This window comes from Ovis canadensis, chromosome 3, assembly GCF_042477335.2.
Source record: "Ovis canadensis isolate MfBH-ARS-UI-01 breed Bighorn chromosome 3, ARS-UI_OviCan_v2, whole genome shotgun sequence".
Lineage (NCBI taxonomy): Eukaryota > Metazoa > Chordata > Mammalia > Artiodactyla > Bovidae > Ovis > Ovis canadensis.
The window spans coordinates 96,549,258-96,572,826 of record NC_091247.1 but is presented as its reverse complement, the minus strand read 5'-3'; the positions used below and the strand labels follow the sequence as shown (position 1 = coordinate 96,572,826).

At 55.3% G+C, this 23,569-nt stretch overlaps 3 protein-coding genes and 2 long non-coding RNA genes across 5 annotated transcripts; 2 read left to right on the top strand and 3 right to left on the bottom strand.

Annotated features, from left to right (window-relative positions):
* Positions 1–313: 313 nt before the first annotated feature.
* On the bottom strand, positions 314–3,313 carry TLX2 (T cell leukemia homeobox 2). Its single transcript, XM_069586348.1, has 3 exons — positions 1,921–3,313; positions 1,243–1,480; positions 314–1,140 (listed from the first exon to the last, which is right to left on the bottom strand). The coding sequence occupies exons 1-3, from the start codon at positions 2,318–2,320 to the stop codon at positions 924–926; spliced, it is 855 nt and encodes a 284-aa protein (XP_069442449.1). The 5' UTR covers positions 2,321–3,313; the 3' UTR covers positions 314–923.
* Positions 3,314–8,394: 5,081 nt separating this feature from the next.
* PCGF1 (polycomb group ring finger 1) lies at positions 8,395–11,002 on the top strand. Its single transcript, XM_069580543.1, has 9 exons — positions 8,395–8,860; positions 9,254–9,359; positions 9,517–9,669; positions 9,822–9,893; positions 10,020–10,125; positions 10,305–10,338; positions 10,448–10,534; positions 10,673–10,753; positions 10,856–11,002. The coding sequence occupies exons 1-9, from the start codon at positions 8,768–8,770 to the stop codon at positions 10,901–10,903; spliced, it is 780 nt and encodes a 259-aa protein (XP_069436644.1). The 5' UTR covers positions 8,395–8,767; the 3' UTR covers positions 10,904–11,002.
* A 2,663-nt stretch (positions 11,003–13,665) lies between these two features.
* Positions 13,666–18,191, bottom strand: LOC138435635 (uncharacterized). The gene is made up of 2 exons (XR_011255158.1): positions 17,479–18,191; positions 13,666–13,889 (listed from the first exon to the last, which is right to left on the bottom strand). It is a non-coding gene; the product is annotated as an uncharacterized lncRNA (long non-coding RNA).
* On the top strand, positions 16,115–18,481 carry LBX2 (ladybird homeobox 2). The gene is made up of 2 exons (XM_069580542.1): positions 16,115–16,848; positions 17,913–18,481. Exons 1-2 carry the CDS (start codon positions 16,644–16,646, stop codon positions 18,296–18,298), a joined length of 591 nt encoding a protein of 196 aa, XP_069436643.1. The 5' UTR covers positions 16,115–16,643; the 3' UTR covers positions 18,299–18,481.
* Positions 18,482–21,307: 2,826 nt separating this feature from the next.
* On the bottom strand, positions 21,308–23,532 carry LOC138435630 (uncharacterized). The gene is made up of 3 exons (XR_011255154.1): positions 23,419–23,532; positions 23,110–23,210; positions 21,308–23,018 (listed from the first exon to the last, which is right to left on the bottom strand). It is a non-coding gene; the product is annotated as an uncharacterized lncRNA (long non-coding RNA).
* Between the last annotated feature and the right edge of the window lie 37 nt (positions 23,533–23,569).

Here is a 23,569-nt window from a genome sequence, read left to right as displayed (position 1 = left end):
TTGGTCTTGTCTTCCCAATTTCCCTTTCATCATCCACAACACCATTGATTTCTTGATCCTTTACATTTCCAACCTAGGAGTTATCTCTGATTATTTTTAAGCCTATCACTTCCTATTATTTGCCAGACTCTGCTCACTCTAACTCCCCTGGGCCCATTAACTTTGTCCATTGCTTCCCTCTCTGTCCCTGAGGGACACCAGAGCCTGATTAGTGTTCTTAGATTTTCTCTTTCATCAAGTGTGTCTCGCCCACCACTCACTTGGGAGGTGCAAGTGGGAGGACACAGTCAGCAGGTTAAACACACAGACAATATGGGGCTCAAAGTCCTTAGCGATTATTTTACAGTTGAAGAATGACATGCCCGGCATGGATAACCCTCTGGTTCCCATCACAGTCAGACTCGCCCTCTAGCACCTCCTCCATTACTCCCCTGTCATTGGCATCTTCCTTCCTTCCCTCACACTTTTGGTACAGACCCGGCAGGCTGCAGCTGCCGAATCCCAGCGGGGCCTGTGAACAGCTTGGGCCCGACAGAACCCTGGTTCCACCCCACCCACGGAAGAATCCGGAGTCCCTCGAGAGGGCAGCCATAGGACAGCCTGCTCTCCTCCCCGCACCTCATTGGCTATCAAACTGCAGGTCCCGCCCCCTCAGCCCCTCGGTTCCAGCCGCCGAGCGACAAGAGTGTGGGAAATGGCGGGAAAGATCGCATTTAAGCGCGCAGGGCAATTGCGCGACGTTGGCCTGCGAACCGACGGTGGCCGAGGAGCCCTTGGCGATAGCCTCAAAGCCAGCTCCTCCTCACACGCTCCACTGCTACAGAACCACGGAGTGGGCGGCCATGCGCTCCTAGGCCCCAGCTCCGGGGCTCCACGAGGCGCCTCGGTCCTGAAGAGCGCTTGCTCGCTCGGGCAGGCGTCGCTCACACCACTGAAGCAAGCCCGGACACGGAGGCCACCTTGTTGTCCTCGGCCCAGGGCTGCAGGTTCTGCAGCGCGAAGAGCGACGAATTGTGCAGGCAGAGCGGGTCCGGAGGCAGCGGCGGCCGCAGCGGCCGAGGCAGCGCGTCCTGCTGCAGGTGCAGAAGCAGTCGGCCCGCGCGGTGCCGCTCCGCCTCGCGCTCCTCGGCCGTCTGGCGCCTGGGCGGGCGGAGACGCGGGGTCAGCGAGGCCAGCCCCAGCCCGCCCCGCGCCTCACCGCCACTTGGCCCAGCCCGGTCTTTCACCCGCCCCGCGCCTCACCGCCACTTGGTGCGCCGGTTCTGGAACCACGTCTTGACCTGCGCGTCGGTCATGCGCAGGGCCTTGGCCAGCGCCGCCCTCTCGGCCGAGGCCAGGTACTTCTGGCGCAGGAAGCGCCGCTCCAGCTCCAGCACCTGCGAGCGGGAGAAGGATGTGCGCGGCTTCTTCCGCTTTGGGGGGGTCCGATTTTGGTAGGGATGACCTATACGGCGCGTCCCGGAGAAGGGCGAGAGCGCCGCTACAAGGAGGAAGAAAGAGCAAGGCTAGGTTTTCCGGGCGGCCCGAGGTGTCATAGAAGAGAGCGCGGCTGCTGAGAGCTCCCGCGCCGGGTCCCTACAGTGCCCCAACCTCGACTCCGCACCAGTAGAGTCTTCTACACAAAAAAGGGGAGCCTCGGAAATGGCCCTCCCTCTTGGGTGAGGGAGAAACCTCCCCTGTAACTTCACCCTGCCCTCCCCGCCGTGCGGACAGTGAACTGCAAAGGAGAGCGCGGGCATCGACGGCAGCTATCTCCCCAGCGCCTCTCAGTAGCGGGACCAAGAGATACAAGTTGAGGGAGGATCCCCTGGGATTAGGGGCGAAGGGTATTAAAGGGACCTTGAGTTGGAGCAGAAGGATCAAAGATGAGAAAACAGGGTCAGTGTGGGGCATGACACTGGAGGGATCGGGCAACCTCACCCGTGAGCCGGTCCTTGGCATAGCGGCGGCCGCTGTCCATCCAAGGGAAGGTGAGTCCCGCCAGGCCCCCGGCGCCGCCCAAGCCCGAGGGCCCAGGAACTGCAGGTGCGCCTCCCGCGGGCGGCTGCACTGGCAAAGGACGATGCGCCGGGACGCGAATCACGCCGCCCGGGCCAACACCAGAGCTGCCTGGGACCGGGGCCAGCGAGGCCGCGGGGCCGTAGCTTGAGGCTCCGTGAAATCCACCCGAGAACGCCGCACTCTCTCCATGGCCCTGGCCCATGCGACCCGGGCCTAGGCCGCTCCCGGGGGGTTCCGGGCAGCTCAGGATCTGATCGATGCCGAAACTGATTGGCTCGTGGTGCGGGAGGTTGTGCGAGGCCAGCACCCCCGGCTCCATGGGTCCGGGTCAAAGAGGACCTCAGGAGGTTTGGCGGTTAGGGAGGGCCCCCCAAACAGCTGTGGGAGCCCAGCAGCGGAGCGTTTAGGGCGGTGGCTTCAGGGACCTGCCGGGCTGGCCGCAGAGAGGCGCCGGGACGCCCAGGACATCTTCATCCCTATGTACTGGAAGTAACCCAGCCCTTGCCGGCCTCTGCCGGGTGTCGGCGCAGGGACTCGCATCCCGGGGGAGCGCGACCGCCTGGGGCCCCAGGAGCGCCCTTCTTGACTCTGAAGCGCGGATGGACGCTGGACTGCCAGGGCCTCTGCCCGAGTCCGGGGTGGAGAGGGTTGGCCGACTTGGGCTGGGGCAGTGACTGACAGATCAGTCTTGGGTGGGCAGTGGGGGCTGGGGGTAGGGCAGGGGCGGGGCCGGGCCCGTTAAAGGGGAAGAGACGCCTGTTTGCTCCAAGCGCGGGCAAGACTGGCCGGCAGGAGTGGTGAGGGTGCTGGAGGGGGGAAGGTGGCGAGTGTGTTATGAACTTGCACGGGAGGGGCCAGAGCTCGGGCCGCTGCGCGCTGAGTCAGCCGAGATGCGCAAGGCGACTCCATCCTCACTGGCCTCCGCCTCTGGGTTTCCTCTCCTCACCAACTTCCTTGCAGGTGCCGCCTCCCACAGCCCCCACTCTTCGCCTCCCGATGGGTCCAGCCTGACGACTCCCGGATTCGTTGTGGCCCCCGCCTAAATGCTCTCGAAGACCAAATTTCGTTGTGGCTTTCTGGCTTCGATGGGAAGCGGCTGGGGAACGCCGCCGGCGAGTTGGAGGCTGGGGAAGAGGACAGTTGGAGGTGTGGCAGGGTGTCCGGTGAGCTAGGGCGGGGAATCGCTGGGCCAGTGATCCTGATGCTCCTCCCGGCCTCTCCCGTAGGGGCCCCAGCTCCTCTCCAGAGCGCCAGTAATGGGCGGCCAGTGTTTCTTAGAATTTCGATTTCCGTAAATCGGTGTAAAGCGGACCGGTGGTTGTACCCGAGCCAATTTAGGTCGGTGAGGACTTGGGGCTGGCCTTCTGCCCCCGACAGGGAACCAGCAACGCGGACTCTTCGCCCAGGAAGTCTATTCTCACACACTTCTGCCCAGCCTCCAACGAAATCGCCACAGGCGACACTTGGAACCTTACGAAGTCCTCGGAGGATCCTAACCGCCTCATTTCGCATAGCTGCTTCACCCCACCCAAGCCCAGGAAACTGTGCCTGGAGCGTGTCAGAGAAGGGAGGTGGGGAAAGACCGAAGCCGCTCAGCGACCTTGTGACCTCTGGCCGCGGACCCAGGAGCTGGGAGCGTGTGAACTCTGCATCCTTCCCCGGGATGGGACCCCGGGCCTGCCGGGCCCCTGAGCCTTAGACCCGCCCCTGCCGCCACCCGGCCCGGTGCAGGCCGCCATAATCGGGTTAGCTGGGTCGGAATTACATTACCTTCCCCGGCCCGCCCCGGCCCCCGGGGGTTGGGGGGGGAATCCTGGCGCCTCCGAGCCGGTGAGACTGGGCGCCTGGAGGCGGATGTTCTTACCATCCCTCGGAGGGTGGGCACCCGATGAGCAGCTTGGCGTGTCTCAGACACTTGGTGGCCAAAGGACCCTGCCCTGCTGTGGCAGTCCTTGGCCCCTCCACCGCAGCCCACTCAGGTGCTCTGATCCTGACTGCCAGTGACCCTTGTGAGCTGAAGTGGCTTCTAAGTCTTAATAGCTGTGTCTCCCCGGGAGCACGGATCTTCCAGTTGATTCTCCAGGATCTCCTGGGGAAAACTCTGCCCCTCCTTTCTCCCTAGCAGATGGGCTGGCAGCCTGGAGCCTAGGGCAGGGTAAGAGGTCTTTTCTCTCGAGGGAACCAGGAGTGATATTTGGGCATCTGGGCAGGAAGATAAAGAAGAGGAAGAAGGGGGTAGGCTTTCTCCCCACACAAAACCTCAGTGTTCTCAGAAGCCTCAAGGTGAAGGCTGAGGCAGGGAACCATGGGGCAGGGAGGCAGTGGGCATTAATAACACGAGACATCCTCCCCCAGACTTGTCCACCTTCCTCACCCACTTATCCAGCTCTCCCCGCACCCTGCCAACAATCTTCTGAAAGGGTTGGGGGTGGGGAGGTACTGCCCATTGGTAGCTGTTTTTGTTTTGGTAAAGAAGACAGATAATATCACCTTCCCTAAGCCTTCACAGAACTCCAAGCATCTTTTCTCAGCAGTTAAGGGCTTGGGCTACTAGAGAGCATGAAACCTCTGGTGTTCAGGCAAACCTTTCAGAGATAGCATGGGCTGGATTCCCCTGGATGAGAACAAAGAGCCTGGGGGGACAGTGGATTAAATAACTCTGGCAGGTTAGGAATTTGTCAGTCCCTTTCCCCACTCCCTTGGGGGCTTCCCTTGTGGCTCAGCTGGTAAACAGTCGGCTTGCAATGCAGGAGACCTGGGTTAGATCCCTGGGTTGGAAAGATCCCCTGGAGAAGAGAAAGGTTACCCATCCAGTATTCTAGCCTGGAGAATTCCATGCAAAGAGTTGGACATGACTGAGCGTCTTTCACTTTCTTTTGCCACTCCACGGGTGGGGTGGGCCTCTAGGAGGAGAGAGTGGGCACTAGTGTGTCTCCAATCAAGCTGAATAAAATCCTTCTTGAATAAATCAATACAAGTGAAAAACGTAGCATCGTGCAGAACTTTATACCTCCTTATTCTACATCCTGCCTTTTGAGGTAAGCACAGATGGCTCTGCCATCCAGAGCTTGCCCAACTGATCCTTAGAGGAGAATGGGCACAAACCTGGTAGTGTGTGTGTGTGTGTCCCTTTTGTCCCTGAAGCAGAGCACAGTATATATAATGCGAATTAAAAAAAAAAAAAAAAGATTTCAGTGCTCTGCTTCAGGGACAAAAGGCATCCAGTTCTGTCAGCCACAGTCCTAGGAGTTTCTCAGTTTGCCTCTACCCTGCTGATTCCCTGACTCTATGAAAAGCATGGTTCTATTGGTTTATGTTGAAGAGAGGCTCTGGAGTCAGCACCCCCACCTCTCATACAGACTTCCTTGGATCCATCTCACCATATCTCACATGCATGTGGCTGCCCAACTCTTCAAACCTGCAGCTTCACAGAGAGAGGCCACACTCCTAGCCTGTTTTCCTGCATCTTCTCTTCATCCTGCTGTTGGTGCAGTATTCTATGGTTGAGGTGGTCCCCACTCCTATATCATCAGTTTCCTTATCAACTTAGTCCCTCCTACTGCCGACTGTCTTAGGTCTCTACTGTCTGGACAAAGTTTTTGCCCAACTCTTCAAGAGAAATTATGTTTCTTTTTCTTTTTTACTGCCCATATCCATTGCCTCCATTTCCTTAGTATTTATTCTTTTAATCCACTGTAAGTTAGCTTCACTACATGGACCCTATCTCAGAGATATCCAGTATCCAGTGTCTATTATCCAATACTTCTCTGACATGTTTTACTTTGTTGACCATCAACTCTTTCTTGAAATATCCCTTCTTTTGGCTTCCATAATATTGTATTATTCTACATCCTTGGACATTCACAGTTGCAGCTTATCTTTTTCCTCCACTGACTTTTCTTCTTCCACTGAAGACTGTGAGCATTCAGAGCTCAGACTTCAGCTTTACTCATATCTACATCTGCTCAGTTTTCATCCTTTCCAATAGTTCCATCTAATACATCTACCCAGAAAACTCTGTGACCTCAGTCCCTGGTTGCGACCCTTGCTGTGTTCCATCCCACCATTCTAGTCTTCTGGCCAGCTCTACCTGCTTTTGCTCTAGCCACCTTAAGCCAACAAGCTGGAGGAAATGCTTCCCCCGAAGCTCCGTATTCACTTCCTCCTATTATTCTTTGAAATGTTTCATGCACAGCCCTTCCTTTCCATTTCCACAGATAAAACCTAATATAGGCCAGGCTTCCCTGGTGGCTCAGTGGTAAAGAATCTGCCTGCCAATGCAGGAGACACGGGTTCAATCTCTGGTTCAGGAAGACCCCACACTCCGGAGCCACTCTCTAGCTAAGCCTGCATGCCACTACTATTGAGCCTGTGCTGGAGGGTCCAGGACCCACAACTGCGGAGCCTGTGCATGCCTTAGAGCCCATCTCCTGCAACAAGAGAAGCCACCACACTCTGCAACCAGAGAGTAGCCCCACTCACCACAACTAGAGAAAAGCCTGTGCAGCCATGAAGACGCAGCACAGTAAAAATATATTCTTAATAAAAGCCTAATATAGGCCATCATCACCACCCCCCATATTCATGTGTTCGTCCACAAAATTTTGATTGAAGGTACTATGTGCTTGGTACTACGTACTAGCTACTGTGTACCTGGCACTGGAAATATAGTTGTAAGTGAAAGTGAAGTCGCTCAGTTGTGTCTGACTCTTTGTGACCCCATGGACTGCAGCCTACCAGGCTCCTCTGTCCATGGGATTTTCCAGGCAAGAGTACTGGAGTGGGGTGCCATTGCCTTCTCCAACAACAAAAGTCCTACCACTGAACAGCTTACATTCCAGTGGGGGAGGCGGTTGAAAAAGAAAATGTATACCATATACTCAGAAATGCTAAGAAGAAAAATAAAGCAAGGAAGGGGGGCAAAGTATAAGAGTAGGAGATGATGATTTATCTAGATTGATCACAGAAGGCCTCATGGAGTAAAGACCTAAAGGAAGAAAAGGGCCATTTGGATATCTGAGCATTTCAAGTTGGGGACACAATGAGAGTATATACTGGTGTACTTGTGGAACAAACAGTGGGAGGTCCTGTGTGTCTGGAGAGACTGAGAGACTGTGAGAGACCACGCAGTCTTGAAGGCTTTTATTCTAATTGGAAAATGACTGGATTGTTTTAAACAGAAAAGACACCTGATTTTTACATTTGAAACAACTTCAAGGCAAAACTGACATACAATAAACTGTACATAAAATGTGCAATTTGATACACTGATATATGTGTACACCCATGAAACCATCAACACAATCCAGATAATAAGCATCTGTCAACTCAAAAAAATTTTCTATGTATCCTTTTGGATTTTAATTCATGTTTTACCAGAATCACTGTGAGCTGCTATGTTTAGACTAGGCTAAAGAGGGTAAAAGTAGAAGCAAGAAAGCAGGCAAGAAGCCACTGCAGTCACCCAGAGAAGAGATAATGGCATCTTGGAACAGGGAAGTAAGCAGTGGCTATAGCAAGTAGTTATTTTTAAAAATCACTTATAACTCCTTGCCTCTAATCCACTCTGAAGATAAATGAATATGTTTCTTTCATCGGATAACCCCCTTTCTTCAGAAAAGTTTTTTTTTTTTTTTCCCCTATTGCTTTCACACTGAAGTCCCAACTCCATAAGGTTCTGCTGCTTCTCATTCTTCTCTATCATTGCTCTCAAATCTACACCTTACCCTCTTTCAGGTCCCTCTCCACTGTGCCTTTCTTTTCTATTTCCACCACACTTCTTTCCCCTACTCCCAATCTCCAATTGTGCCCACACAAAGACCCACTTCCTCCAGAAAGTTTTTCCCCCGTCTCCGCTGGTATCTCTCGCTTCTTGATTATCCAACTGTACGTGATGTTAATACTCCACAGTAATCTTATCCTTGTTTTCGATGGATTTTGAATCCCACTTTTTAGAAAGTACCTAGGGACGTCGGTGTACCAGGTCCAGTGCCCCTGCATCCTCCCCAAGTGCGGGACTGGATCTATGCCATCGCGGGAGCTCGCTGCCTCAGCGTGTCCATGTGTGGTAGTGTCCTAGCCGTCCTCCCCTCCTCCTTGGGCATCTGCTCTGCATTAGTCTGTCCCAGGCCTCCGCAGGCGCCGATGATTGAATCATCATCATTAACCAGGGCCTGCCCCCCCAACCTCGGCGGCAGGAGGGAGTGATGGGGGTGGGCACGATCACTACCAAGTCCCTGGGGTCCCTCCTTCCCCGCCACCCTCTACAAGATTCCGCAGAGCTCCAAGAAACCTCCGTTGTGGAGGGGGGACAAGGCCTTCCACCGGGATGAAGCTCCGTAATGCGGGCGCGTAGTAGGACACAAGCAGGGGACGCGGAGGGGTTTCTTTTATCAGGGACGTCGCCACAGGAGATCGACAACCCTGAGTGGTGGCGGGCGGAGACCGCCGGGCCTTTGGGATAGAAGGCGGCAGTCTTTTGCAGGCTCCAAAAGTCAGTCCCGAGATCATGTAGGGTCTACTATGACGATTACTACAGGAGGTCGAGGAGACAGGACCCCTTCCCACGAACCCCCTGGACTCCCTAATTACACATTGAGGAGGGGGAGGGGCCAATGGGGCTCAGGTGAGCACACGGGGAGAAGGGACATGGGCGGGGCCTTACAGAGGGTCAGCGAATCCGAAAAGACCTAAGCCTTCGTTGCGGGGCGACAAGTCCCGCCCCGCAGGCGGCACCGGAAGTAGCAGGCCGAGATCAGCCTTTAAGATGGCGTCTCCTCAGGGGGGCCAGATTGCGATCGCGATGAGGCTTCGGAACCAGCTCCAGTCAGTGTACAAGATGGACCCACTACGGAACGAGGTGAAGGGGCGGCAGGGTTACCACTGCGATCGGCTAGCAGTGAGAACTGGGGCCGGCTAGAGGACGGGCGGTGGCTGGCCGGGCGCCCAGTGCGCCTGCGCAGAGACAGGGTGCCCAGTGCGCCTGCGCGATTGCGATTGGGCTGCCAAACTCTGGGCTAGGACGCCTGCGCATTGCGCCGCTGACGTTTTGTAGGCTCCCCTGGGAAAGGAAGGTCGGGTGAGTCAGGCTAGAGAGAACCCCTGCTGTGCACAGAGCCCTCTGCTGGGTGGAGGGGGAGTGTCAGCCCCCTGGGAGCTAATCAGCTGACGGCGCCGGGTGGCGACTTCCAGATCGTGAAGGCACAGGGGTTGGGGTTGGGGAAATGATCGTTGACGGAGGGTGTGTCCGCAGGAGGAAGTACGAGTAAAGATCAAAGACTTGAACGAGCACATCGTCTGCTGCCTGTGCGCAGGCTACTTCGTGGATGCCACCACCATAACAGAGTGTCTTCATACGTGTGAGTGCCCAGAACCCTGGCTGTGTTTTCCAAGCCCTATATCCCACTAAGCTGGCCGTCAGCCTCTAGGCTGCTTGCCCTAGCCACCCAGGAAACCCAGCCAACCCATAAACCCAGTTTTCAGAGGGCTTGAGAGTCTGCCTTTCTCTTCTGACAGTCTGCAAGAGTTGTATTGTGAAGTACCTCCAAACCAGCAAGTACTGCCCCATGTGTAACATCAAGATCCATGAAACACAACCACTGCTCAACCTTAAACTGGACCGGGTCATGCAGGACATCGTGTACAAGCTAGTGCCAGGCTTGCAAGACAGTGAGTAACCAACTGGACTTTGAGGGGCCTCTAGAGCACTGTTGCTGGGGGGCAGCTTGAGGTGGCAAGGGCTTTGGTAAAGAGGTTGACAGCTTGAGGAACAAAGAATGAGAGAGGGCTTATATTTTACTTCCCATACTACCCTCTTCTAGGTGAAGAGAAACGAATCCGAGAATTCTACCAGTCCCGAGGCTTAGACCGGGTCACCCAGCCCAGTGGGGAAGGTATGTTGCTTGGTAGCAGGAGGGTAAGGTAAAGCCCCCAGAGCATTCCTCCTGCCCAGATTTGCCACCTGGGGAAAATGGAGTGTGGAACATGTGCCACTTTCCTTGTTACTCTGTCTTTCTCAGAGCCAGCCCTGAGCAACCTTGGCCTCCCCTTCAGCAGCTTCGACCACTCAAAAGCCCACTACTATCGCTATGATGAGCAGCTGAGCCTATGCCTGGAGCGGCTGAGGTGAAGGATAGGTCATGGGCTATCTGAAGTGACAATGACAGTGACCCAGAGCCAGGGAGGGGCCTAGGGAGAAGGCGAGCAGTAAGGGAGTGTCTTCCATTCAAGAGAATATATCCTAGTTCTGGGTGGGGGGCAGGGGAAAAGCCAGGGCTCCCTAACCTGTGTCTGTTTCCCCCCAGTTCTGGCAAAGACAAGAATAAAAGCATCCTGCAGGTAAGAAGGGCTGAGGGGAGGGCCTCTCTAAGGAGACTCAGCACTCCATGACCCTTGCCTCACACATCTTGTCTTCTTCCTGTCCCTCCCGCCCCCCACAAACCCCCAGAACAAATATGTCCGGTGTTCTGTTAGAGCTGAAGTTCGTCATCTCCGGAGGGTCCTGTGTCATCGCTTGATGCTAAACCCCCAGCATGTGAGTATCCCCATGTAGATTTTTTTGAGGGGGCGGAAAGGGGTAAGAAAGGAGGAACAGAGCCAACGGTAGACTTGGGTAGTTCTTGACCTGGGCAAGAAGATAGTTTCTGAAACTTTGCCCCTGTCTCCTTCCTAGGTGCAGCTCCTTTTTGACAATGAAGTTCTCCCTGATCACATGACCATGAAGCAGATATGGCTGTCCCACTGGTTCGGCAAAGTAAGGCAGTGCCAAGGCAGTCCCCAGGGCAGAGGTGGGCTGGGGGCCCTTCTGGGTAAGAACGTTCCCACTGACTACTTCTTCCCCTTGTTTTTTCCTTAGCCATCCCCTTTGCTTTTGCAATACAGTGTGAAAGAGAAGAGGAGGTAGGGGCCAAGCCCCCACCCATCCTTGTCCCCTCCCCTCCCCAGATATTTATGTGAAATTAACTTCGGCTTTATTTTTTGAAATAAAAACTTGAAAAAAGCATCTCTCCTTGCCCTTTTTCGTTCTGCCACACACTCCTGCTTTGTCCTGTGTCCTGCTTCCCTGTTGAGAAGTCTTCTTGAGTTTCATCGAAAAGGAGGGCCTTTCTGTGTTGGTGTTCCCTCAGTGAGTTACCAAAGGACAGCCGTAGAGGACCCTACATATGTAAAACTCAGAACGTGAGCCGAGTGAACCAGGTCACTCATACCTTCCTCTTTCGGTGGAGGGAAGGGGCGCTCTCGCTGTCCTTGAATGTTACCACGTGTAAAGCAGACCCGAGTGCACCAGGTGTCCTGATTCAGTAGTGGTGAGAATGGGGCTAGGGTCTGACAGTGGCCACTGCAGGATTGAAGAAGAGTGATATTTTAAAGAAAATACAAAGAATTGCACCATGGGAGGAGCCTTAAAAAAAAACAAATTGGGATGCAAGAACACACTGGGGATTGTCACAATTGGAAACCTGGCTGTCCATGTGAGATTCAGGTGCCTGGGCTAGGTGAAGCCAGGGTGTGGAGAGGGTGGTTGAGGGAAGGGAACTGGTTCCCAGAAAGGGCACCTTTTAGGAACAAGAGGGAAGCAGCAGGGTGAGAACTCTCTTGAGTAGTTTAGCAATCATTCCTTGTAGGCTGATTGCTACAAAGGAGGGAACTGGAGGCCAAAGCAAGGCATTCCTCCTGTAAGAAGCTAATGGGCTGCTGTGGGATCTGGGACAAGCTGAATGGTGCAGGCAGCATTGATGTTGCCAGAACCTGATGTTAAAGCCCAAATCTGGCGTTGGCCAAAGTTTGACAGTATGAGTTCAAGGGGGTCACTGAGCGTAGCTTGTGAGGGCTGAAGGTGCCTGAGCTTCCCTGGATGGAGACTGGGTGGCAGAGGACTTGGGAAAGGGGACAGTGAAAGACCCTTAACTGGCCAGAGGAGCCAGACGCTCCGGGGGCAAAAACCCTGAGCTCTCTCCCAGGACACAGTAGGCCGGGGCTTTGCTCCCCATGGATGAAGCCTGTAGGCCAAAAAAAGGCCTGTGGGAGAGACTGCAGATGGCAAGGCAGAGCCCTGGTATGAACTGGGCAGGCAACAGGGCCCAGGGTAGACACTGAGGCACAATTCCCTCCTGGTACCATATGCAGGATTCCTGAACCTCTCACGCTTCAGGCCTCATGCCTGATTTGTATCCCCCATTCCCTGCCCACAGCTGTTCTTGAAAGCGTAAATTCACCTCCTCCGGAAAACCTTTCTTCAATCAGAATCAGGCCTTCTTCCAGTGTCTTTGGCCTGCCTCGACACCAGCATGTATCTCGAGAATTCTGATTAATTATATCTATCCCAGGGTTCCCTATTTTCTTCTCCCTGAATTTAAGCCCTGGGTATTCCCAGGCCCACTCAAGCCACAGTACTCAGATTGTTCTCAAGGCATTTGTGTGTGAAATGGCATTTCCAAGGCAGGTGGGGTGGGGTGTTGGAGGTAAGGAGAGTGGAAATACCCCTGGGGACTTTTTCTGGCACAGTAGTCCAGTTGGGGCTTGGCGGCAGCTTGATGTCTAGCAGGCTCAGTCAGAAGATAACTCTGGGGGAGACCTGAGGACCAAGCCTTAGGATGAGGCCTTTGATGACACATGACTTGCAGCCAAGAAGCCCCAGAAGGCGCTCAGGCCTGGATCTGGGGTGGCATGGCTCATGCCTGACCCCCAGCTCAGCAGAGCCTTCTTTTTGTCAGCAGCAGTGGCAGCCGGCTAATGCCGGCCATCTGCAGGTACCACGCCATTCTCTAGCTATGGGTCCATTACTTCCCTCCCCAGCCTGCTCCACACAGATCCTGCCCCTTGGAGTCACTTGGGTCTCTATCTGTGCCGGGGTGGGCAAGTCAAGCCCGCGGTGCTCTTGGGTTCGGTGGCCTAGAACACACATGCCTGCTCAGAGAAGTAGCTGCAGGGCTGCCCCAGTATGCTCCCAGGTGCCCCAGACCTCATGGGGTGCCAGGTTGGAAATGTCAGTCCTCACCTGCAGGGCCAAGCTTGCCCCTGCTCCTGATGCCCTTTCTCACCAAGCTCTTTTTGTGGTCCACATTCACCTGGGCACTGAGACTTGCTCTCCTCTTTGGCACAGAGGAGGAAAGGTCCCTCTCAGGCTGGTCCCTCTCCCAGGACTTGGAGGTGAGCGACGGTGAGGAGACAGGGAAAAGGGACTTCCCTGGAACAATGCGCCTCAAGGGGTATGCCAGTGTTGGGGTGTGGTGGGAGTGGTGAGCATCCCACTGCTCCCCCACCCCAGCCTGCAGACCCCCTGAGTTGGCAGCAATTGCACAAAGCATTTTGTGAGGCGGTGTAAAGAGCCTAAGAACTCACAGACCCAGGGTCTTGGAAGTAAGGAAATGAAGATTTATGTCTGAATCGGGTCACTCTGCATTAACATTTTCTGAAAGAGAAAACCATCCCAGAGTTGTCTGAGATGGAAGGACTTCCGGGCCCAGCTCTTCTGTCTGGAGTCTCTTCACTTAAACACCCATGGCCCTCTCACCCTGGTTAACAGGTTTTCTCTAAGATGGGGGGATGGTGAGGAGAAACACACCTCTTTGGGCTGTCCTTCTCAGTCATCCACCACCCCTAGGAAGTTATTCTGAGGATCCCCGTTCCCCCGTCCCCCTCACTCACAGAACTCAGAGAAATGTGTGCAGTGGGAAATCCAGGGGCCTGAAGACCATTTATTGAGCCGATATGGAGAAGGAAATGGCAACCCACTCCAGTATTCTTGCCTGGAGAATCCCATGGACGGAGGAGCTTGGTGGGCTACAGTCCACGGAGTCGCAAAGAGTTGGACACGACTGAGCGACTTCACTTTCACTTCTGGATGGCAAAAAGAGGGGTACATCTGGCATAGGCCTTGGTAGAGGCATCTGCAAGATGAGAGGGTGAAGTGGACAAAGGCGAGTCAGAGATGCAGTGTCAGGGAATGAGAAATAAGATGGGGGTGACAGGGAAAGGGAATTCTGAAAGAAGGTGGTGTGTGTGTGTGAGAAGGCATCCTTAAGTGAGAAAGAGGGGATCTCTACCAAGTGAGGGACCAGAGGACCCCCAGATGTCCTCTGAAGGGACAATGGGGAGAATCCATCGAAGAAGGGGAGTGGCGGGCAGGAATGTAGGCTCAAGTCCTTCCAGAAGGACCCAGGGCAGAGAGGCTTGGGCCGTGAAGGTGGGAGGCATGGCGGGGAGAGGTGCGCTGGAGCACAGCACCACTGTCAAGCTGGGCTTGGGGGAAGCCTAGGAGACAGCTGAGCACCCCCTCCTCAACCCAGGTTTAATCTCCTAATCTCCCTCATTAATCATTCCCCCTCCTCCTACACCCCTCAGAGGATCTGGTTTCTCCCCAGCTCAGGTTCCAGGGGCTTTGCTGGGAAAAGTCCCCTCCTGAGGCCCCACAATTGTCTGGACAAATCCCTGGCTGCTGGGATGACCTTAGCTGGGCTCTGCTGTCAGCAACCTCTTCCTTGACTAGTCTCTCCTTCCCTCTCCTCCCCCCACACCTACATCTGGGGATTGCCCAAGCCCATTGTCCAACCCCATCTGTAAGCCTGGACAAGGTTGAGAGACAGAAGGGCAGGAAAGCAAAGGCCCTTCAGGAGCGCTCCACAAGAACACACAAGAGTAACTAAGAGCAGAAGAGATGACATAAAAGCTACATGGAAGATGCACAAGTGAAGGTCAGAGTGTCTTTTTGGTGGCAGGACACGAGCTAGGCACTTCCTGTAGCCTCCCTAGAAAGACCTTCTTTCATTGCAGACTAAGTGAAACCACCAGCATGGTTCAGAGGGCTGAGGCCTCCTGCCTCTCTGCCACCTGCCACCATTAATAATCAGTTAACAAGGTCCTGAGGCCTCTCAGCTTTCCATTGTCTGCTCTCTGACCCAACAGTGGGCCCACTGGGCTGAGCTTGTTGCTTAGGCTGCCGCGAAGGTGCTATGTGAGTATCTGGGTGTGTCTTAGGGGATAGGGAGTGTCATAGGAGGGAGTCCTTTATCAGTAAGACCCTGTGTTTCTCCACCTTTGCTGGAGGTGGACTAGGTCAATGCCTCAGGTTACATGAGGTTCCCTGACCCCATTATCAAAGTGCCTTCCTGTCCTTGTCAAGGAATCTTTATCCAGGTGTCTTGGCTCTCCCAAGCTCTGTTTGGTGCACCCCATCTTCAGGCTCCACTTGCCCCAGAGCAGACAGGTGGACTCAGAGGATCACTGTGCAAATAGTGGGAGGGAGTCTGCAGAGAAGGTGACCAGGAGGGACTTCATGGCACTGTTTGAAGAAAACCCCACATTCCCCAGGAATGGTGAGTTCCTCAGGAGTGGTGGGGCTTCTCTGCCTCTGTGATGTGAGCTGTGAACAAAATCCTTGCCCTGCTGAACCTTCACTGGTGAGCAGTGCTGTCCCAGAGCTGCCTTCTTCCTATAGTGGAAGGACGTGGTGGGAGCCCAGAACTAGAATAAGTGTGGGAGAGAAGGAAGACGGGACACAGATAAAATAGAAAAAGATATCCCCGGTCTCAGAATTTGCAGTTGGGTTTGTAGGGGTTCTGTCTCCAAATCTGGTTAGGTAGGTGAAGTCTGCACTTGAGGTTACTCTTCTACAGCGAGTGGCCCTGACGCTCCCGGGCAGTGGGTGGTTCCCACTGTTGTAGATGCTGGGTGGTTTCTGGGCCTCTCCAGGCTGAAGGACCCATACTTCAACTATAGGAGCTTAATAGGAAGTCAAAGACAGACAGTTCGACTGATAGATGGAAAGACTAATCAGGAGGCCCTCAGTGGAGGCCAGTCTTTACTGGCCTCCTGAGCAGTAACAGCAGCTCTGGTTTGCTGTGTTCTCTTTCCTGAGATCCAGGTCTCCGGCCGGTTCTCCGTGTGTTTAGACTTCCTCGGGGCCTCCGAGCCGTGGCAGCACGGCCTTGGATTCGGCCAGAGAGCCTGCAGAATCCACTCACCTGCGCTTGCTTCCCCGTGGCATCCCCAGAATCCCCGGTTACAGTCGCCCTGCCTGGCGGTCCTTCCAAGTCTCCAGTCCCCCAGCCCCCAGCGCCGCGCTAATAACTTCCAGCCGCAGGACCTCTTTAAGAGCGTTCCGCAGGGGTGGGGCGGGACGAGGGGGCCAGGTCAGGAGACAGAGGTTCTTACTAGGTGAGGCTGGGGACCCTGCCACTGTCAGCTCTGCTCTTCCTCCTTGAAATTTCGCAAATCCCCAGCCGTTGGGGCCAGGGAAGGCAATTTTATTGCCGACGACTTTATGAGCCAGAGCTGCGGCTAGGCGGGGAGTCTGCGGTACACAGAATCTGGGGGCCGCCCAGGACGGGCCCAGCCCGAGTGTGCACTGGGCCGCGTCTGGCAGCGCAGAGTAGCCCTGCGGCCCGGCCTGGCGGGTGGTTCCGCCGGTTTCTCTCCGCACCTCCCCACCCTGTAGAAATACCGCTGCCGGGACGTCTACCAGCTCCAGACCCACCGCGGACCTGGGGTGGGGGGTGGGGGCGCAGGAGGAGGGGCACACAGGCTCTGGCCCAGCGCGGGGGGCGGGTCCGAGGCGGGGGGCCCAGATCGGGAGCCGCGCAGGGGCCCAGGCAGCTGCGGATTCGAGCGCGGCGGGCGGCTGGACCGCCACAGCCCCGCTGGCCATGAGCTCGGGATCCGAGCCCCGGACACCCCGGACATCCTTCAGCATCGCAGATATCCTAGGCCCGTGCATGATTCCCCGAAGGCCCTCTGTGTCGCAGCCTCCAGAGTCGAACCAGGGTCCCACGTCGCCGCTGTGCGCGCTGGAGGAGCTGACTAGTAAAACTTTCCGCGGACTTGACGGGCACACACCGCAGCCCTCTGAAGGTATAGCTCCGGCGAGGTCGCACACTGTGACTTGGCCTTCTCCCCATTCCTCTCCTCCAGGTTCCTGGTCTCGAACCTTCGTTCACCCTGGCCGCTACCCTAACCTGCCCCCTGCCCGCGGCCCACGTGCCAGGGTTTGCCTCTTCCTCTCCTCCCCTCCCCGCCGTTAGTTCCCAGGCTCCGCTGCCGCTCCTGGAGGCCGCCAGCGCCGGAGGGAAAGGGCCAGACTGTCGAGAACTGAGCGACCCTTGGGTCCGTTCGCTGTAGGAGGAGCAATCGCGATAGAGACAGGCCGGAGAGGAGACAAAAGGGCTGGCCTGGAGGCTGTAAATGAGCGAGCTAGGGTTAGGACCGCACAGACAGTGCTGGGAGGTGAAGTTTGGGTCTCGCCGGGTGACCAAGCTCCGCTCCAAGCCGCTCTCTTCTCGAGAGGGCTCAAGGAGCAGAGGGGCCCTAGAGCCGCAAGGGCCGCGGGACTCTGGACTCTGCTTTTCCTCGCCCTTTGTACCCCACTCTTCCCATTTTGGGCTTGAGGAGGGAGTGCTTGTGTCATCCAAAACGAATAAGCCGAGAGTGCCCGACACCCACGAGTTTAAAACAGGGCAAGATCAGGGTTCTGTTAACACTCACCATGCCAGCTGGCTGTCCCTACTCTGACCATGGTCGGCCCCCGCCACTGGTGCCGGCCTGGACCTGCAAGTCCGTTCAGCAGGAGCTCCGGAAGGCCTCAGAGTCCCCGCCCCGTACTCCAGACGGTGCGCCCTTTCTCCTCTGGCTTGTCCCGCCTTCCTCGTAGTCCCCCGACCCCGCGAGATGCCCTCATCCTTCTGCCTCCCAAGGGTACCCTGGAGGCCAGCTCCACTTTGCGCCCCACCCCCCGGGCTGAAACACCACCGTCGCCACTCGGAAAGTTCGGGAAGGGTCCGCGGCTCTGGCTCCGGTTCGCCTTCTGGCTCCGCACCAAACCTCCCCCATCTCTGGCTTGACCCCACGCCCGCTTGTCCTCGCGGACCGAAGCCTGATTCCCCCAGGCTAGGAAGCTGACCCCCACCCTGTCCCCGCAGGCCGCGCGGCCCCGGGCGCGCTGGGCTCCGGCCGGGCTGGCCGCAGACGGCGGAAGTCACGCACGGCATTCACCGCGCAGCAGGTGCTGGAGCTGGAGCGGCGCTTCGTCTTCCAGAAGTACCTGGCGCCGTCCGAGCGCGACGGGCTGGCGGCTCGGCTCGGCTTGGCCAACGCGCAGGTCGTCACGTGGTTCCAGAACCGGCGCGCCAAGCTCAAGCGCGACGTGGAGGAGATGCGCGCCGACCTGGCCTCGCTGCGCTCGCTGTCCCCAGAAGCCCAGTGCCGCCTGGCGCTGCCGGACGGCGCCCCAGGCCTCGGCCCTGGCCCCGCCAGGCCTGACTCTGAGCTCCACCTTTCTGACGAGGAGATACAGGTGGACGATTGAAGGCAAGGCTGCCTCCAGGGCTCTGCGGCGCTGACCTCCGCGCCCCCGCGCCCTGTCTGGGTTCCGGGGTAGGAGGGAACGTGTCGATGCGCGCCCTTTCCGGCTCACAGTCCAGACGCCCACCTTCCCCAACTGTTGAGAATAAAGTCCAGACTTTGCTGCTGCTGCTGCTAAGTCGCTTAAGTCGTGTCCGACTCTGTGCGACCCCATAGACGGCAGCCCACCAGGCTCCCCTGTCCTTGGGATTCTCCAGGCAAGAATACTGGAGTGGGTTGCCATTTCCTTCTCCAATGCATGAAAGTGAAAAGTGAAAGTGAAGACGCTCAGTCGTATCCGACTCTTAGAGACCCCATGGACTGCAGCCTACCAGGCTCCTCCGTCCATGGGATTTTCCAGGCAAGAGTACTGGAGTGGGTTGCCATTGCCTTCTCCGCTGCTGCTGCTGCTGCTGCTGCTAAGTCGCTTCAGTCGTCTCCGACTCTGTGCGACCCCAGAGACGGCAGCCCACCAGGCTCCCCTGTCCCAGGGATTCTCCAGGCAAGAACACTGGAGTGGGTTGCCATTTCCTCCTCCAATGCATGAAAGTGAAAGTGAAGTCCCTCAGTCACGTCCGACTCCTAGCGACCCCATAGACTGCAGCCTACCAGGCTCCTCCACCCATGGGATTTTCCAGGCAAGAGTACTGGAGTGGGTTGCCATTGCCTTCTCCACAGCACTCCTCAGTCCTGGCGCCGGGAGCAAAACCTCCTGATTATTGCGAAGATTCCATGCTTTGCACTGTGCCGAGGGCTTTAATCCCGATGTTTCCTTTAACTCTCATAGCAACCCTATAAGGTAGGTGATAGGGTTATGTCCGTTTTACAAAAGAACCCGTAAGTCAGGATGTAGACCCAGGCATCCAGCCAGCCTTCAGATCTGGTGCTTGTCAGCTTTCTGCTCCAGAAACGCTGGGTGAGGGGAAGGGCACTGGACTCTGACAGCTGCCAACCCCTCCTCTAGCCCCTGCCTCGGGGCTTCCCTGGTAGCTCAACTGGTAAAGAATCCGCCTGCAATGCAGGAGACACAGGTTTGATTCCTGGGTCGGGAAGATCCGCTGGTGAAGGAATAGGCTACCAACTCCAGTGTTCTTGGGCTTCCCTGGTAGCTCAGCTGGTAAAGAATCCGCCTGCAATGCGGGAGGCCCCGATTTTATTCCTGGGTTGGGAAGATCCCCCAGGGAATGGAAAGGCTACCCCACTCCAGTATTCTGGCCTGGAGAATTCCATGGACTGTATAGTCCATGGGGTCTCAAAGAGCTGGACACAACTAAGTGACTTTCACGTCACTTCACTTCAGGGGCTGCCTTAGTTCCAGAACTCCACTCGGGGTTTGATCTGCCACCGCCTGGCAGACTTTGTGCCAGACTGACAGACTGGTGCCAGAGTGACAGCGTCCCACGTTCTGCCAGAGGACGTTCTGCCTCTCCTCTTTCCCCACCCTGAGGCCATTTGTTAATAGGGTCCCGACCCTTCGTCTTTTCCGCAGGAGAGTCCTACACTGAGACCCAGGCAAAGTAATAAGCGCTGGGAGAGGTGACGCACCCCTGCTTCTGGGACCTCCATCCCACCTTGCGCTGGTGGGAAAACGTCCCCACCAGGATGGTGGTGGTGGCTGCGGGATGGTGGGGAGGACTGATCCTACACTCTGAGGCAGAGCTTGAGGTAGCTGCTTGCAGGGTAGAAAGCCCAGCTCACCTCCTCCAGCAGGCTTTCCTGAGATAATTTCTAACGCTGCTAATTAATCATCCTCCTGCTTGTGATGGGGAGGGAGTGCAGGTCTTCCCCGAGCCGGCCATCCCCACTCATGGTTAGGAGCCTTCCTGCTTCCCCATCATTGACAGGAACAGATAATGACTACTAACTAGTATAGAGCTAAGAACCTGTCATCTATCATGTACAAGAAGTGTTCTTTGCACCTGTGTTGCCTCTTCAGTACACATATACAACACACACATACCTCCCCTGGTTCCTGTTCAGGATCCTTCTGTATTCCCTTCACGCCCTTCTAAAGTCTGCCTCTCTGGAACCTTTACATTGGAGTGACCAACTCATTCGTGTTTGCCCAGGACTTTCCCACTTTTTGCACGGAAATTTCTACACCTTTGGAAATCCCTCAGTCTCAGGAAAACCACGATGTTCGGTCATTCCAACCATTCTGCTTTCCAGCCCCAGGGACTCAGAGCTGAGGCACTGGGTCAGAACCCTACCAGTTAGCAGTGTGAGTGTGGGATAAAGTGGAGGCAAGGGGTCAGGAGTCCTATGGCTCTTGGGGAAGATTCAAGCCCAGGACAGTCTAAGAGGTACTGGGGAGGAGACATTGCTTTTGAGAGGCTAGAACCCTTCTCTACTTAAGGCTTCCTAAATTCTAGCTCAGGGCTGCCACCTCTTATAATCAAGCCTTGAATAAACAAAACTCAAACCTGTAACACCAAAATAGCCTCTTGGATGGGTGTCTCCTCTGTTAGGTCCTAGAGATGCTGCTGCGGCTGCTGAGTCACTTTAATCATGTTTGACTCTGTGTGGTCCTATGGGCTGTAGCCCATCAGGCTCCTCTGTCCATGGGATTCTCTAGGCAAGGGTACTCGAGTAGGTTGCCATGCCCTCCTTCAGGGGATCTTCCCATCCCAGGGATCAAATGTCTCTCCTGCATTTCAGGCAGATGCTTTACCGCTAAACCACCAGGGAAGCCCAGGTCCTAGAGCAGAACTTTCAAATGTCAGGATGCCTCAGAATCACCTGGAGGGCTTATTGAAACATAACTTGTTGCGCCCTACACTTAGTTTCTGATTCAGAAGGCCCAGGGTGAGCCTGAGAATTTGCATTTGTGAAAGGTTCCCAGGAGACACTGATGATACTGGCACAGGGAACGTGAGAAGCTCAGTCCCACAAACTCCAGCCCTCTGTGAGATAAGCGGCAGTTCAGTCACACCCGTCTCTTTCTGGCATTGCAATCATGAAAATGTAGGACAACTTCAGATAAAAATCAGTTTATTGAACACTCACTATGTCCCAGACTTTGGGTAGGTATTTTCTCACACTTTCTCTTTCAGCCCTCATAGCAGCCCTGTGAGGCAGGGATAGCCCACGTTGTACAGAAGAGGAAACTGAAGCATAGGTGTTAAGAAATCTGCCCAAGGTGACGCAACTTGTAATGACAGACTGTAATCTGCCATACAGTATTTAAGAGGGCTACAACCATAAACGAAAGAATTTGGGAAAGCCTTAAACAAAGGAGGTGTCTCAGCTCCTCCAGTCTCTAGGTACAAATGGTGTTGAGTAAGACCCATAGGGCGGCAAGAGTCATTTATCCCGATAAATGGTTCTCCAAAGAAAAGCACACTGGGAGGCCTGCAGACCCACACTTTAATGAACTGAGAGTCCCAAGCAGAGCCAGGGAGGAACCAGAGAGGAGCTGTCAAGATCTTAGAGGAAAAACTAGAAGGAGGTCGTGTTTCTTATAGAGAAATTAGAGAATTTTAGTTTTTTTAGGGGCAGTGATCCTGGGTAGAAAAACTAAGTAAATTCACATGGGGGAAATGCTAGTTACAATGCCCAGCGCTGGAGTGGAGAAAGAGTAAGAGCAACGTAGCAGAAGCCTGTGTATCTGCTGAGGCTGCATCAGTGGGAGAGCCAGCAGGTGGGGTGTATGGAGATGTATGGATTCTGCCAGCTCCAGGAAGGGGCTGGTAAGGGGCTTCCCAAATGCATACCCTTGGTGAATCTTCTAGCAGTGGAAGGAGGTGAGCATCAGAACCACTGGACAAAGGAGAGGTCAGAATATGCGTAGAAGAGTGGACAGGAAGCAAGGCATGAGAACGGAGGCTGGAGAGAACAGGGTGAGAACTGGGATTAGGAAGAAGTGGGCTTCCGTCAAGCTGCAGATCAAGACTTAGGCCTTATTCATCACTGCGACCCCATTCCTGAGCGCACAGCTCTGGCTGGTGAGTTCCCCAAGACCAAGAGCAAGCTTCAGATGCCCCTACAGACTGGTCTGTTATAGTCTGAAAATCTGAATTTTTGTACAGATCCCTTCTTGAGCCTTGGGGGATTTTATTTTTCCTTACTGCTCCCAGGAGAAGCCATCTGCTTAAGAACCAAAGAAAGGCTATTTCAGTGGAAGCAGGGCTCCTTTCTCGCATCAGAGGGTTTCTGTGTCAAAAGGTATGACTGCCAGGGCTGTTCCCAGCCATGGTTTTAGAGTACAGGTCTTACAGTGTGCAGTGGACTGCGACTACACCGTGTCCTTTCTCCCTGTGGGATGCACACACAGCCCTGCCTTATCAGGGACAGGTTCTCCTTCATCTGGTGTGAGGTAGGTGCTGGGGCCCAAGTTCCAGGGTGCCCCAGCCCTCTGAGGAGTCCTGGAGGTGGAGAGGACCGGGTCTTCTGCTCTGAGTCTGGGGGAAGGTTCAGTCAGACTGGCTCAGGTTGGGGATAATGCAAGGGTGGAGACAGAAGGCCAGGGGCCCTTGGGGCAGTACTTCCAGGGCAACTGCAGGAGAAGAGGCTTAAAGGCCCCAGCACAACATGGAAAAATGGATGGAGAAATTCAGTTGACGGAGGCAGCCCAGAGATTCCTCTTCGCTGGTACTGCTGAGGAAGGAAAGGGAGGGGCACCTGACACCTTCCGGCAGGGCTGCCCGTGTCCCCCTTATCCTATGCGTCCTGTACCCCTTATCTGTCTGAGGCAGAAAGGAGCACCACTTGTTATTGCAAACTCGGCCAGTTCCCTCTGATGCCCCCTCAGCATAAGAGTGGGCCTGATCCCCTTACCAGGGTGACTTGCAGGAGGCAGGAATGTTAGCTCCCAGACTGCGTCAGGCTGGGACCCGCCTCTCAGAGTCTCCAGAACACACCGCTGCCTCTTCAAAATGCTTTGGTCCCAGAGGAATTAGAAAGCAGAAGGTTGAGGTGTCAGCGGAGTCAAGGAATGTTAAAACTTCCCTTTTCTCAAACTGGCTCCAGCTCCTAGTACCACTAAGACATTTTGGTAGCACCTTAACTAGAAAATGCCAGTGTACACCTGATCCCCACCCCATCCCACCCAAATTCCTCCTCTGCTCCCAACCTCAGACCCATTACCTGCAGTCCCATCAAGGCCTTGCCCAGGCGGAAGAGGCCCCAGGGGCTACATCAGTCAGGGCTCACACCTGCTGACCCGGCCGTTCATTGCAGAATGAGCAATTTCCAAATAACCTGATAAAAAACAAATGGGCAAAAGTCTCGGCCCTTG

What these genes read in the sequence shown, in the direction of transcription:
- TLX2 (XM_069586348.1), bottom strand. Translation starts at nt 2,320, where the DNA reads ATGGAGCCGGGGGTGCTGGCCTCGCACAACCTCCCGCACCACGAGCCA. An exon ending in TGCCAAGGACCGGCTCACGG is followed by an intron (nt 1,481 to 1,920) that starts GTGAGGTTGCCC and finishes TCCTCCTTGTAG; the next exon opens with CGGCGCTCTCGCCCTTCTCC. An exon ending in AACCGGCGCACCAAGTGGCG is followed by an intron (nt 1,141 to 1,242) that starts GTGAGGCGCGGG and finishes CCGCCCGCCCAG; the next exon opens with GCGCCAGACGGCCGAGGAGC.
- PCGF1 (XM_069580543.1), top strand. Translation starts at nt 8,768, where the DNA reads ATGGCGTCTCCTCAGGGGGGCCAGATTGCGATCGCGATGAGGCTTCGG. An exon ending in AACAGAGTGTCTTCATACGT is followed by an intron (nt 9,360 to 9,516) that starts GTGAGTGCCCAG and finishes CTCTTCTGACAG; the next exon opens with TCTGCAAGAGTTGTATTGTG. An exon ending in CTATGCCTGGAGCGGCTGAG is followed by an intron (nt 10,126 to 10,304) that starts GTGAAGGATAGG and finishes GTTTCCCCCCAG; the next exon opens with TTCTGGCAAAGACAAGAATA.
- LBX2 (XM_069580542.1), top strand. Translation starts at nt 16,644, where the DNA reads ATGAGCTCGGGATCCGAGCCCCGGACACCCCGGACATCCTTCAGCATC. An exon ending in CACACCGCAGCCCTCTGAAG is followed by an intron (nt 16,849 to 17,912) that starts GTATAGCTCCGG and finishes CTGTCCCCGCAG; the next exon opens with GCCGCGCGGCCCCGGGCGCG.